At 37.6% G+C, this 14,007-nt stretch overlaps 1 protein-coding gene across 4 annotated transcripts in view; it reads right to left on the reverse strand.

The window, feature by feature from the left end:
• Window positions 1–14,007, reverse strand: part of CPD (carboxypeptidase D) — a 135,449-nt gene that overhangs the window by 35,173 nt on the left and 86,269 nt on the right. For all 4 annotated transcript variants that reach the window (XM_063628651.1, XM_063628650.1, XM_063628649.1 and 1 more), the window contains 6 exons: window positions 11,343–11,485; window positions 10,493–10,662; window positions 9,305–9,654; window positions 8,640–8,831; window positions 4,806–4,973; window positions 481–590 (listed from right to left, as the gene is read on the reverse strand). In XM_063628651.1, the coding sequence (XP_063484721.1) occupies window positions 481–590; window positions 4,806–4,973; window positions 8,640–8,831; window positions 9,305–9,654; window positions 10,493–10,662; window positions 11,343–11,485 (1,133 nt within the window). The remainder of the gene's footprint in view (window positions 1–480; window positions 591–4,805; window positions 4,974–8,639; window positions 8,832–9,304; window positions 9,655–10,492; window positions 10,663–11,342; window positions 11,486–14,007) is intronic.

Consider the following 14,007-nt stretch of genomic DNA (forward strand, 5'->3'; position numbering starts at 1 on the left):
TCACTGGATTTTCCTTCTTTAGTTTGTTAATATAGTAAATTATACTGACTTACTTTGAAATGTTGAAGGAGAAAGCAGCCACACACAATATATAAAAATATAGCCGTGGCTGTGTGTCAATACAATTTTATTTACAAAAACAGGTGGTGGGCAAGATTTGGCTCCAGAGCTATAATTCATTAAGCCCTTATCTTGGCCTACTTTACTGGGCTTATAACTTATTTGTCAAATGAAATAAATTGACATGTATATGTTCCAGGTACTGTGCTAAAACCATAGATAAAAGGCCAATGGAGAAAGACATGTAGTGTATTCAAAAGTTAGGTGGGAAACAGGAGAAAAAATGTTTTTCGGAAACAGCTGAAAAAGTCATGCTTTATTAACTATGGAAGCACTTGACCTGAGTCTTGCAGGACTTTAAAGCATATTTTTAAATAAAAGAATTAATTTTATACATTTTATATTCAAAGACAAGCTTACCTTGGAATAAGAAAGTGCTATTTGTTGAAACACAGCATCATCTGGTGATTTACTATATGTGGCAAGTCCTTGTTCATCATCATCAAACGGGTAGTTAACCACCAAAGAACCTATAAGGGAAAAAGAGGAAAATGTATCATGTTGTCTGTTTCAAGATGGATTATTAACATAAAGCTTTTCAGAATACTGCCAGAGAAGAGAAAACAATAAAATTTGCCAAGCAGAATTTCCTCAACAGAAGTGAAAATTACACTAATTTCTTCAATAGAAAATCAAAGTGAGTAAGTAAGAAAATATCTTTCAAATGGCTAATTTTCTAAAGCCAAAAAAAGATTTATAGTACTTCTACCAGTCTACCTCAAAAAAATAATTAGCATCAACACAGAAAGGACTAGCAACAAAAGAAAGAAAGATATATGGGATTCCATCAAAATAAAAAACTTTTATGCATCAAGGACATAAGAAAGAGAAAAGACAACCTATAGAATGGGGGAAAATATTTTGCAAGCCTGATAAGGCTCCAGTGTCCATTTAAAAACTCTTACAACTTAACAACAAAGACAAAAACTCAATTAAAAATTGGGCAAAGGACTTGAACAGATATTTCTCCAAAGAAGATAGATAAATGGCCAACAAGCTCATGAAAGATCCTCGGCATCATTAGTTATTGGGGAAATGCACACCAAAACCAAAATGAGGTACTACTTCTCACCCACTAGGATGGCTATAATAATAAAAATAGAAAATAATAAGTGGTGGTGAGGATATGAAGAAACTGGAACCTCATACATTGCTGGTGGGAATGTAAAATAGTCCAGCCTCTGTGGAAAACAGTTTGGCAATTCCTCAAAAAGCTTAACATGGAATTATCATATGACAATTTCACTCCTAGGTGTACACCCAAAAGAACTGAATACAGGGGCTGCGTACAGTAGTTCACGCCTATAATCTCAGCACTTTGGGAGGCCAAGGCAGGTGGATTGCTTGAGCCCAAGAGTTCAAGATCAGCCTGGGCAACACTGGGAGACCCTGTCTCTACAAAAAATTTAAAATAAGCCAGGTGTGGTGGTGCATGCCTGCAGTTCCAGCTACTTGGGAGGCTGAGGTGGGAGGATTGCCTGAGCTCAGGAGTTTGAGGCTGCAGTGAGCCATGATCACACCACTTACACTCCAGCCTGGGTAACAGAGTGAGACTCTGTTTCAAAACAAGGGGGGCACAGGGAAAAGAAAACAGGAACTTGAATAGATATTTGAATGCCAATGGGCATAGAAGCATTTTTCATTGTAGTCAAAAAGTCAAAACAACCCAAATGTCCATCAGTAAGTAAATGGATAAAGCAAATGTGATATTGATATATACATATGTATATACAATGTACTATTATTCAACCATAGAAAGGAATGAAGTACTGATATATGCTACAACATGAGTGAACCTTGAAAACACTATGCTGGATGAAAGAAGCCAGACACAAAAGGTCACATGTTATAGGATTCCATTTCTATGAAATATCCAGAATAGGTAAATCCCTAGAGACAGAACAAAGATTGGTGGTTACCAGAGGTTGAGGGGAGAAGGGAAAGGGGAGTCACTGTTAAATGGGTGTAGGGTATCCTTTTGTGGAGATAAAAATGTTTTGGAACAAGATAGAGGGGGCAGTTGCAAAACACTATGAATGCACTAAATGCCACTGGAATTATGTAAACTTCACCTCAATAAAAAAATTAGTATCAAAATTTTTGAAATTTTATGAAAAAGAATATTGCTTTCCCCTATCTTCTTTCAAGATCCTTCTAAATTATAAAGATGGCAGTGAAAGGAATCAGAACATTCTGCCCCAGAATATGACTCTTTAGCACATTAATTATTTAGAGCTGAAGGCAACTGAGGAACAGCAGATGCAGGAAAGGCTATCTACCCTTCCTCTTTCTGCCTAAAATTAGGGCATAAATTTCCCGTGAGAAAGGCACCTTCCTGGTACCATCAGAGATGGGATAGTCAACGCCAAGATGAGTTGACACGAACAAACCTTGGTAAAATAACCCTCATCTTTCATTAGTTTCCCCCGCATATTTCCTAGTCACTTTCCCACAATTTATTACCCCTAGAAGTCTAAACCCCTTCCTTTGTGTAGTCACTTTTCCACAAGGTATTACCCTTTGTTATAAGAGCACTAAGTCCTTAACACTAACTGCTTTTTCGAGGGTTTCACGTCTTTCCTATGAACTCCCCCACTGCCTGTTGCCTGTGCCACATACAAACATCAAATAAAATTTGTATGCTTTTTTCTTTTAATCTGTCTTTTGTCAGCTTAATTCACAAGCTCCAGCTGCGGAATCTATGAGGTTTTTCACTCCTGTACAACAACAAAGAAATTCTCCTTCAAATTGCTTTGCCAAGATTTCAAACTCCATTTAAATAAGGATTTTAAGATGAGAAAACAAAATATGTCATGGAAAGAAAGATGTCTGCATGACTGAAGATGCGTACCTCTCACCATGCCAAGGTCTGGATCCCACATCTGTAAACCTGTGACTTATTTTCACTGGAATATAACTATTATTAACTTTCTAGATTTAGCCAACATGATGTATGATTTATTATGAGAATATTTTTAAAGCTCTAAATAAGTGAATTCTATCAAACATAGCATTAAATACATAAAATATAATAAAAGAAAACCAAAAATTTATTTTGCCAACCAGGGTATAACTTCATAGTTCTTATTTGACTCTTTGAGAACAATATATGATTACCAACTGTAGAAGTACTTTTTTCTACTATTGGCAATCTTTCAAAGCAATTTTTGGAGAATCTCAATTAACCTCCTAAATCTAAACATCCATCAGTATGTACTGTCATTCTAAAATGGCAGGTTACTCTATATGACATAAAGTCTCCACTATGATACTTCTGGATATTCCAATAAATGTTGAAACTAAATTTCTTCCCCATTGCCCCTAGTGCTAATACTTGTCACTTTTTTTTTTTTTTAGCAGTTTTACTGATGTAATTCAAATACCATGCAATTCACCCATTTAAAGTTGTTTATATTCATAGGGTTGTACAACCACTACCACTATCCAGTTATAGAACATTTTCATAACTCCAAAAAGAAACCCCAAAATCCATTAGCAGTCACTCCCCTATCACCTCCTACCACTATTCACTCCAGCCCAATGCAATCTTTAATCTACTTTCTGTCTCTATGGATATGCCTATTCTAAAAATTTCATAAAAATATAATCATTAACTTGATAAAGAAAAAAATAATAATCATGCACTATGTGGTCTCTTATGACTGGCTTTTGTCACTTAGCATAAGGTTTCAAGGATCTATGTTGTAGCATGTATCAGCACTTGATTCCTTTTCGAGCCAAATAATATTCATTGAAAGGGCAGACCACATTTTATTTATCCATTTATCAGATGATGGTTGTTTGGGTTGTTTCTACTTTTTTGTTATTGTGAATAATCCTGAATGAACATTCATGTACATTGAACATTCATATACATGAGAGCTGTACATTAAATGAGTGAACATTTTGTTCAAGTGAGTTTATGTGTGGACACATTTTGGTTCTCTTGGGTACTGATATCTTCACTCTTGTTTGCAACCCTAGTTGGACACTGTGGCGATTTTTAATCTTGACACTCATCCTATTCAACCGATCCATTCCTGCTAAATTATATGGAGGTATATGAGCTCAGGTACTACATGAGAATGTGGTCATTCTGCTGCAGTTAAGGATATACCAAGTAAAAAAGAGAATATCAAAATCTAAATTTACATAAAAGAGTTTATTAAACTTCAGGGAGAAAACAGAACTAAACATTTGGATCAATTTTTATGAATGACAAAGAATATGTTACCAAGTTCCCAGTGTGAGAGATAAATACAAAATACCTGAAGAACTATGAGAGGAAGAGGAGAGGAGGAGGAAGAGCAGAGTAGGGGGACAGGCAGGGGAAAAGGAGAGTAGAGGAGAAAAAAGACAAGACAGAAAAGAAAGGGGAGAGGAGATAACAGAAGGGAGAGAGAGAAGTAGTAGGTGAGAAAAGAGAGGAGAATGGGGTGGAGAGAAGAGATGGGAGTAGAAGGAGAAGAGAAGAGGAGGAAAAAAAAGAGAGAAAGAAGGAGGAAAGAAACAGCAGGACACTGGCTGAAAAAGTAATGAGAAAAGACCTTTACTGTTGTCTGCCATAAAAGCAGTAACAGGATACTTGTTTTAAGAAAGCATAACGCTACAAACAGATAAAATTCCACCAAGATTTCCAAATGCTCTCAACAAGAACTAATTAGTAGAATATAAAGTTGCCATACCTCCATGCAGGTTTGCTGAAAGTACAAATGGATAGGACTTCATCCAGCTCATTACAGCAATAGTTTCTGGTTGTGTAGGATCTGTGATCTGAACAAACTGGTCTGGGAAATTTCGGTTCAGGTCAAAGTTGTTGCTGTTGTTTCTGCCAATTACACTTATTGAATCTCCTGTATGATATGATAAAGGATTTGAATATAAGCCATGTTCGCTTATATTTTATTCCAACACGTACTACTTCAGATACCTTAACTCAAGTCAAATGTGAACACATCAGGCTTCACTATTATCAATCACCTATGATTATGAAACTGCCTTTGCAAAATTATAGCAGTAAGAGAAATCTGACATGGTTGACTCCACCTTTTCTTTTCTTTTTTGAGATGGAGTCTCACTCAGTCACCCAAGCTGGAGTGCAGTGGTGCAATCTCAGCTCACTGCAACCACCATCTCCCGGGTTCAAGCAATTCTCTCATCTTAGCCTCCTGAGTAGCTGGGATTACAGGCACCTGCCATCACGCCCAGCTAATTTTTGTATTTATTAGTAGAGATAGGGTTTCACCATGTTGGCCAGGCTGGTCTTGAATTCCTGACATCAGGTGACCCGCCCCCCTCAGCCTCCCAAAGTGCTAGGATTACAGGGGTCAGCCACCACGCCTGGCCAAACTCCACCTTATTTCTAACCTCCAAGCTGTCCTTGGTCATTCCTGGGCATCGGCCAAGCTAACTTTGGGAGAAATTTAGCTTACAGTTTAATCTTAAAGCAAGGATGATAACAACCTTTCCCAAAACTAAACCACCTTTGTAAAACTAATGAAAGGTCACAAGGTTGGGATTATAAGAGAGGCCTGAATTTGGCTAACATGTATGTGTTATTAAAGGATAACCAGTCATCGTTTTGGAAGTTGTAAGATTTGTAACTTCCCCAACTACTCCTGTAGATAACATCACTACTGTAGAACCTAAGATTGGCCTTCTGAGATGTTTTTCCGACTTTTGCATTTCTGACAACCAGCTGACGTCACCTGGACCAGTGACTTGTAACTTAGCTGGTCCTGTGGTTCCCAACTAGAAGCTGACTCAGCACATGAGGACTGTTTTCCACATCCCTATGATTTCATCCTCAAACAATCAACCCATTCTCTAGTCCCTTGTCCATCAAACTATCTTTGAAAAACCCTAACCTCTGAGACTGATTTGAGTGATAACTCCAATTCTCCTGCGTGGCTGGCCTTGCATTAATTAAACTCTTTACTGTGATACCATGGTCTCAATGAACTGTTTTGCCTGTGCAGCAGGCAGGAAGAACCCATCAGGCATTACTTTTTTTTTTTTTTTTTTTTTTTTGAGATGGAGTCTCGCCTTGTCGCCCAGGCTGGAGTGCAATGGCGCAATCTCGGCTTACTGCAACCTCTGCCTCCTGGGTTCACGTCATTCTCCTGCCTCAGCCTCCCGAGTAGCTGGGATTACAGGTGTGCACCACCACGCCCAGCTAATTTTTTGTATATTTAGTAGAGATGAGGTTTCACCATGTTGGCCAGGCTGGTCTCGAACTCCTGACCTCGTGATCCACCCACCTTGGCCTCCCAAAGTGCTGGGATTACAGGCGTGAGCCACAGCGCCTGGTCAGGCATTACAGTTAAAACACATCTTTTTCACATGGCGTGTGTAAAAACTGTATCTCTTCCAGATATTTTGAACAGAGAGGTAAAACCATTATCTTTTTATTTTTGCCCTCTGCTCATAATCTGGGAGGAAAAATATTCCAATTAGACAAATTATATTAAAGCAGTGTTTAAGTGTCAATAATCCACATATAATGACATGATCACAATGTTGAGTGGAAATTACTGATTAGAGGGGAACTCTTTTTTTTTTTTTGAGACAGAGTCTCACTCTGTGGCCTAGACTGTAGTACAGTGGCACCATCTCGGCTCACTGCTACCTCCACCTCCTGGATTCAAGCAATTCTTGTGCCTCAGCCTCCCCAGTAGCTGGAATTACAGGTGTGTGCTACCACGTCCAGCTAATTTTTTGTATTTTTAGTAGAAACAGGGTTTCATCATGTTGGCCAGGCTGCTCTTGAACTCCTGGCCTCAAATGATCCACCCACCTCGACCTCCCAAAGTGCTGGAATTATAAGCGTGAGCTACCGCGCCTGGCCAGGAACTCTATACTCCTCTCTGTACTTGTATAAAGCTCACTAAGACGTTGTAAGAAATAGAGCAAATGAAAAGAAAATTGTGATATGCTCACATCAAAGTGATCACAAAAAGGTAAAGTTAGCCAAGAGCACAGCTGGAAGTTTAACCTGATGGAGGAGAAAGTTCAATTTAAGCTTAACTGTGCATATTCCATTTTAATAGGGAGTGGGAGCCTTACTATTGTCATTACAATAAGAAAAATTGCAAGAGACTGAAGAAAACTGGAGGGCTTACTAGTGTAATTAGTTCCACCTTTCAGAAAGGTCTGGGGAGTATGTAGGAGGGATTTGTGGCACTGACAAAGAATGAGAACCTTAGGGGGGAAAAGCGGAAATATATACATATATAAGTAAGATCTTGTGCCTATTTCTTCAAGTGAGCTTTTGCGGTACTAATGACCAACTTCTGGGTACTAATGACCAACTAATGACCAACTGATCCTCCCAATGGTCAGGTCAATGCTAGTAATAAGTCATGAGGCTCCATATTATACTATGGTGCCTGATAGATACCACTGCCTGGAAGAAATCATGGGCTGGGAAAAGATGAATTCTTACTCCCCTAGTGTTGTGCATAAGGGTCTGCTGTCCCATCCCACACTGTAACGCCCCAGGAGAGATGGACTTGCCCAGAGAAGGCAAAGAAATGGGAAGTCAATAAATTAGCAAGTCTGGAATATGCACAGGGAGTAGAACTGACAGTCAAAACAGAGTCACTAACTCAGATATCTGGTTTGATTTTTCACTTATGAAATAAGATTCCCAAAATAATGATTTAATACGAACTGTAAACCCAAAATAAAATTCTAAGGCCCCGCTCAATAGGCAGGGCCTATCTGAACAGATTCCCTCCTCTTGACCAGGGCACTCCAAAGTTAAACTGAAAGACTGGTTCAGGCCGTGATGGGAAATGGGGGTCGGACATGCCTCATTATGCCTCCTCTCTTTTGGAAATCAGGAAAAGTCAATCAGCATTTAATACCAACACAGACCTTAAGTCTGATAAGAAACATTTACAATCGATTCTCTGTGAAGCCTGTTACCTGGAGGCTTCATCTGCATGATCAAACTTGGGTAACCACAACCTCTTATCCTAACCCAGACATTCTTTTCGACTGATAACAAATCTTTCAACCCTCGCCCCCTTTCTGGACCAAACCAATGTATATCTTAAATGTGTCTGACTGATGTCTCATGTCTTCTTAAAATGTTTGAAACCAAGCTGCACCCTGACTACCCTGAACACATGTCCTCAGGGTTTGAGGGCTGTGTCATGAGCCACGGTCACTCATATTTGGCTCAGAATAAATCTCTTCAAATATTTTACAGAGTTTGACTCTTTGTCAACAGAACTATTGCTAAAATAAAACAATTTGTAAAAGTCTTATACTCTATTTCTAGTAAATAAGAACCATTACCAAGTGGAAAACACCACTAAATATATATATTCGATCACATAATTGTTGAACAGACCAGATGATCATATAAGAACACAAGAGCTAAAATCAATTATAAATTAAAAGGAAAAAAAATTGGAAGAAATTCCAAAAGAACCAGTCCAAATTCTCTTCTACATCAAAATAATCATTCTACATGATGATCAAATGATTAAGAATTAATAGCTATTCTTTACCTTCCTGGGACTTTTCATACCCATCAGGATTCATGGATGGCATAAGGTGAATTCTAGTGTTATGAACCAAATCTGTGACTTCAGGGTCTGTTTCAAAGTTCTTACAAAGGTATTCGATGAGGTTCAACAGCAGTTCTCTTCCAACCACTTCATTTCCATGCATATTTCCAATGTACTTAAATTCTGGTTCACCTGAAAACAAAATAATTACATGGAAGGCTTTTTTTCCTTCTTAATCATCATGGACTCTGTTTTTTTCCCCAACATATATAAATCCTGTACTAAAAAATTTTTTAAACATGTATTTTGGCAAAGGAGGCAGAAAAAACCTTCGGAAACATTAGGCAGCTTCCTTACTAATACATATGTCTGAGCAGGCTCAAAGCATATATATGCCATATAATATAAATAAATAAAACACTATTAGCAGAATAAATCTAATCTATGCACATATTAAATACCATGCCTAATATGGGTTAGCAAAAGGATTTCTTTTCTGGGAAAAGATTGGTTACATTTTCTTTTTTGCTTTCTTTTAATTTTAGTTAGGTTTTCTTAACGCCAGTTATACAAACTGTAGGCAACCTTTCTGAATGAAACATAGCAATATTGAACATGGCTTTGAGGGGCACTACTGAAATTATGTGTAAGACCATACCAATTACCTGGTTCATGGACACCTGGATTATCAGATATCTCCATCACATAAAGTTCTCTTGACTCTACTGATTTTCCCAATGAATAAAGCCGGGTAATGTTAGGATATTCATTGGCAAACCTTCTCAAGAAGATTTCCATATCAGGGAAATGGTGGTGGTGAAAGTCCTTTGGCTGAATTGGCTGGTAGGAGGATGATGTTCCAGAAAGAATATTAGGTATAGCAACTGTGCTAGCAGTTGCTACAGCCTCTGTTGTGTCAGGGATTACTGAAGTTACAGTTGGCCTAAGAGAAAAATCCACCTCTGTGGCTGGTCCTTCTTTCACCACTACATTAGTAACAGTCAATGGCATATACCTGAAAAAAAAATTTGAAAAAGTAAATGGTTTATAGTTAAGACATACAATGCTTTAATATTACAAAAGCACAGTAGCCTTTTCATCTTCTTACACTTAGCGATCTATCAAAACTCAAACTAAATAAAGAGAGATGTGTAAATTTAAGAGTTTTAGTACATTATCTCACAAAGAACCCCAGATCGAACAACTATTTCTCTCATCAAATCTTCTCAAGTACCACACAGTAGAATGTATACCAAAAAAATCACATTCAAAGGAAAGAACATGTTGAAAGATGCGGTTGTTACTCCATTGTAACCACTGCTACAGTACTCAAAGAAGGGATAAATTATACAATTCTTTGCAATGTCTTATCAATCTGACATTCCAACTTCTTTTTCAAGTAGGAAAGTTCAAGATTAAAGGTTATCAATTAAATCCTTATCAAAGTAGCTTCCAGGAGGCTTTCCAGGGGAGGTGGGAAACCACTCATTTAATATATTAGAAAGCTGATAAGACAGTTCTTCAAAACGTCATTTACAGAGCAATGGGTTTCTTCTACTCTGGTACTCAGTTAGCTTTAAGGCAATGCTTTACACAGCTGAATATCTTCTCAAGTTTTAAAAACTGTCCTTCCTCTAATGCTACAACTATGCTTCACATCCCATTGCACTATTAGACTATGTGACACAAACTCCACAATGGTATCTTCTTATTATAAAAGGAGAAAAGTCAGAAAATAAGGAAAAATAAAAGCCACAGAAAATAAACAACATATACTAGACTATATTTCTGTCTTAGATATAAAACAGAGACTTGACATTTTAACTAAGGGTCTACACAGTTTAAATTCTTACCCAGTTAAAACTACTGTAAGGTTATAAGTTCCAGGAACAAGCAATCGGTAGAAATCACCAAATCTGCCTGTTGTGATATTATGATTAATACCAGCCACTGAGATGGTTGCATTCTCTAAACCAGATCCTGTTATGGAATCTTTAACAAATCCTTTCACTCCAATGTGAACCTAAGAAGACAAGAATCCAAGCTCAGAGACGGTGAATTTGGAAGGCAAGAGGGCATAATTTCTCTCTGCACTGATACTAGAATTTCTAAAAAATAAAGTGACTCTTCTCTCTCCCCCAAAACATTTTCAATCCCTTGAAGTTTAAATAAAATACAGACAGAAGTATTAAATCCTTAAACTTAAGTCATGAGTCTGAACTTGACACTAGTAAGGTGCTTTTAAAATTCCCTCTCCTCAAAGCCAGATTTCTAATTTTCTCAACAAGGTGTAATTGCTGGTGTAGTAAATTGCTGTATTAGTCTGGGTGATGTTTAAATTAAACTGATGTCCATGGTTCATATAGTGGTAAAGGCTCACTAGCAAATATGATCACATGACATTGTAAGAACCTGAGAGTACAAATTTGGCTAATTATTTCAGTTTGTATAAGTAAGTGTTCCAAGATAGGAAAAGGAAGTCCTATGGAGCAGAGAGCTGGGGGTAAGGGGCAGGGGAAGCAGAGCTAGAACATGTTTTAATAGATTTTAATCTAATAATCTTTAAAGATAATTTATAATCTTAAGTAATAAAAACAGATAAAGGACATCTAATACTATATAGATTATCATTCACATGCATCCAAATTTCTCCCTTATTTAATGTTGTTTCTATACCCCAACCTTCCAGTCATCTACTTTTACCTTTTCAATCAATGTGATCAAAGACTCACGATTGTTCTCCCATTCCTGTCGAAGCTGTGAAGCAGGTGGGTACTTGCAACAAGACAGTTCTAATGTGATCTCAAAACAGTTGGCCCACACATAATTGTAATCTTGCATACCACCTGTAACATGGAAAAAATAAGTTTACTCTCAGAAGGAAAATAATTCTACCCTCCAAAAGACTGAAGAAATTAAATCAGCCATCTCTGCATGTATAAATTTTCTTCTCTTTTCATTAAATTGTTTGAAATTGGAGAAGGCATCTGAACTATAGTGGAGGCTAAGAAGGAAGATTAAAAGGAATATACATTGAAAAAGAATATATAGTGAAAAAATACATTTAATTAATAGGATGAGCAGTTATAAAAAGTATGAATATATCATTTAATACCAGTAACAATAATAATAGCAGCTTTGTGTGTTTACTATACATCAGATCTGTTCTAAGAGCTTTATGTGTATTAGCATTTAATCTTTACAGCAATTATATGAGGCAGATACTACTATTTCATCCATTTTACAGATATGAAAAGTAGGGCACAAAGAAGTTAAGATTTATAACAGAATGATAATAAAGTGTACACATCTCAAAGTTGTGAAGGATATTCATGCTGAAGCATTATTAAGTACCTACGATTCTAACTGTACTTCCCTTTATCAAGAAGGTGGCAAGAGAAAAAAGAAAGACTGTATCTAGGGTGGCACAGCTACACAAATCAGGGGAAAATAAGACATAATAAATTCTTTCAAAATGTGTTAAATGGAAGATGGAACTTAAAAGGGAATAAGCACCCATGGTCTATCACCTTCACGTTTATACCTATATAAGCCCACACACTCATTTTGTTGACAGCCTATTACCCTATCATTCTTGTCACTTGATTTTCTCATATCTTGTTTTTAGTGGATAAAGACTAAAAAGTGGAGAAAGGAGCAGGTGTAACTTCTCTATGATCTTGCCTTGCTCTTGCAAAGTACAAATGTGGATTTTAAGGGTCATCTTTCCTCAACCCCCAGTGTATCTCAGATGATGTCACACAGGATCCTTCAGATCAGGAGGGAGAATAACTGATGATCTGATTATATTCATGTTCATCCATGTTAATTCAGCACTTACAAATAATGCCAAGCATTTGTTTCCCTTTCATTGACAGCACCAAAAGATATGCTTCCATCATAGATTCTTCTGCCACTTACTCCCTTTGGCATTAACATGGGTCTTTATTTATTTATTTATATGCAAAGTGAATGTTAGATGATCACAAAAGACATTTCAAACCCTCGCATTCTATGATGTTTAAAAATACATGCTGATTTAGGCTGGGTGCAATGGCCCATGCCTGTAATCGTAGCACTTTGTGAGGTGGAGGCGGGCAGATTGCCTGAGCTCAGGAGTTTGAGACTAGCCTGGGCAACATGGTGAAACCCTGTCTCTACTAAAAATACAAAAAATTAGCTGGGTGTAGTGGCACGTGCCTATAGTCCCAGCTACTCGGGAGGCTGAGGCAGAAGAATCGCTTGAACCCAGGAGGCAGAGGTTGCAGTTAGCAGAGATAGTGCCACTGCACTCCAGCCTGGGCAACAGAGTGAGACTCCGTCTCCAAAACAAAAACATGCTGATTTGATTATAAGAGAAAAGGCAGGGAGAGAACGTGAAAAACAGACAATTCTGAAACCTGTTTCTGGAGAAAGGTCAATGTCATAGTTTTAAGCACAGCTTATTAGGAGTTCATCAAAGAACCGGGGCTTATAAAACATCAAAGAAATGCAAACAATATAGCAAAAATAACAGAACTTTGACAGAAATAAAATCGCAGCAATATTATTGGAGCCTAAACTCTTAACCTCATTTTGCTGAAGTTTCATTATGTGCTTTGAAACACATCTAGTTCTTGAAATATGCACACCTTACCTAACGCAATATGCTCCATTTCCCTGGCACATTTACAGGGTAGATATTGGTAAGACAAAAAAGTTAGGTTAAGTGTACACACCAAAAACTTGTAAAGAAGAAATTGGGCAAAGAACCTTTAAAAATCCAGGTCTCCGTGAACTCTAACCAATGTCATTTTGAATAAGTACAAGGAAGAAAACTGAACACAATCCTAAAGTTACCCAAGCAAGATCACAAGGATGCTGGTGACGTGACATCTCATCTCAGGAGATGATCTAATTATATTCATGTTCATCCATGTTAATTCAGCACTTACAAATAACGCCAAGCGTTTGTTTCCAATCAGAGGAGGGGACAACTACACCCATCAATAATTAAATATGATAGCAGAGGACAGTGGTGAATGTTGTACAGCAACGTAAATGTACTTAATGCAAGGGAACTGTACCCTTAAAAACAGTTACAATGGTAAATTTTATATTATGTATACTTTACCACAATTTAAAAAATGAAATAGGCTGGGAAAGGTGGCTCATGCCTGTAATCCTAACACTTCGGGAGGCTGAGGGCAGTACCTAGAATAGTGCCTGGCATACAGTAGATGCTCAATATTTTGGAAGGCTGGGCAGACTGCTTGAGCTCAGGAGTTTGAGACCAGCCTAGGCAACATAGCAAAACCCCATCTCTACAAAAAATACAAAAAAACTAGCTGGGCATGGTGGCACATGCCTGTCATCATAGATACTTAGG

Source organism: Symphalangus syndactylus, chromosome 20 (assembly GCF_028878055.3).
Source record: "Symphalangus syndactylus isolate Jambi chromosome 20, NHGRI_mSymSyn1-v2.1_pri, whole genome shotgun sequence".
Lineage (NCBI taxonomy): Eukaryota > Metazoa > Chordata > Mammalia > Primates > Hylobatidae > Symphalangus > Symphalangus syndactylus.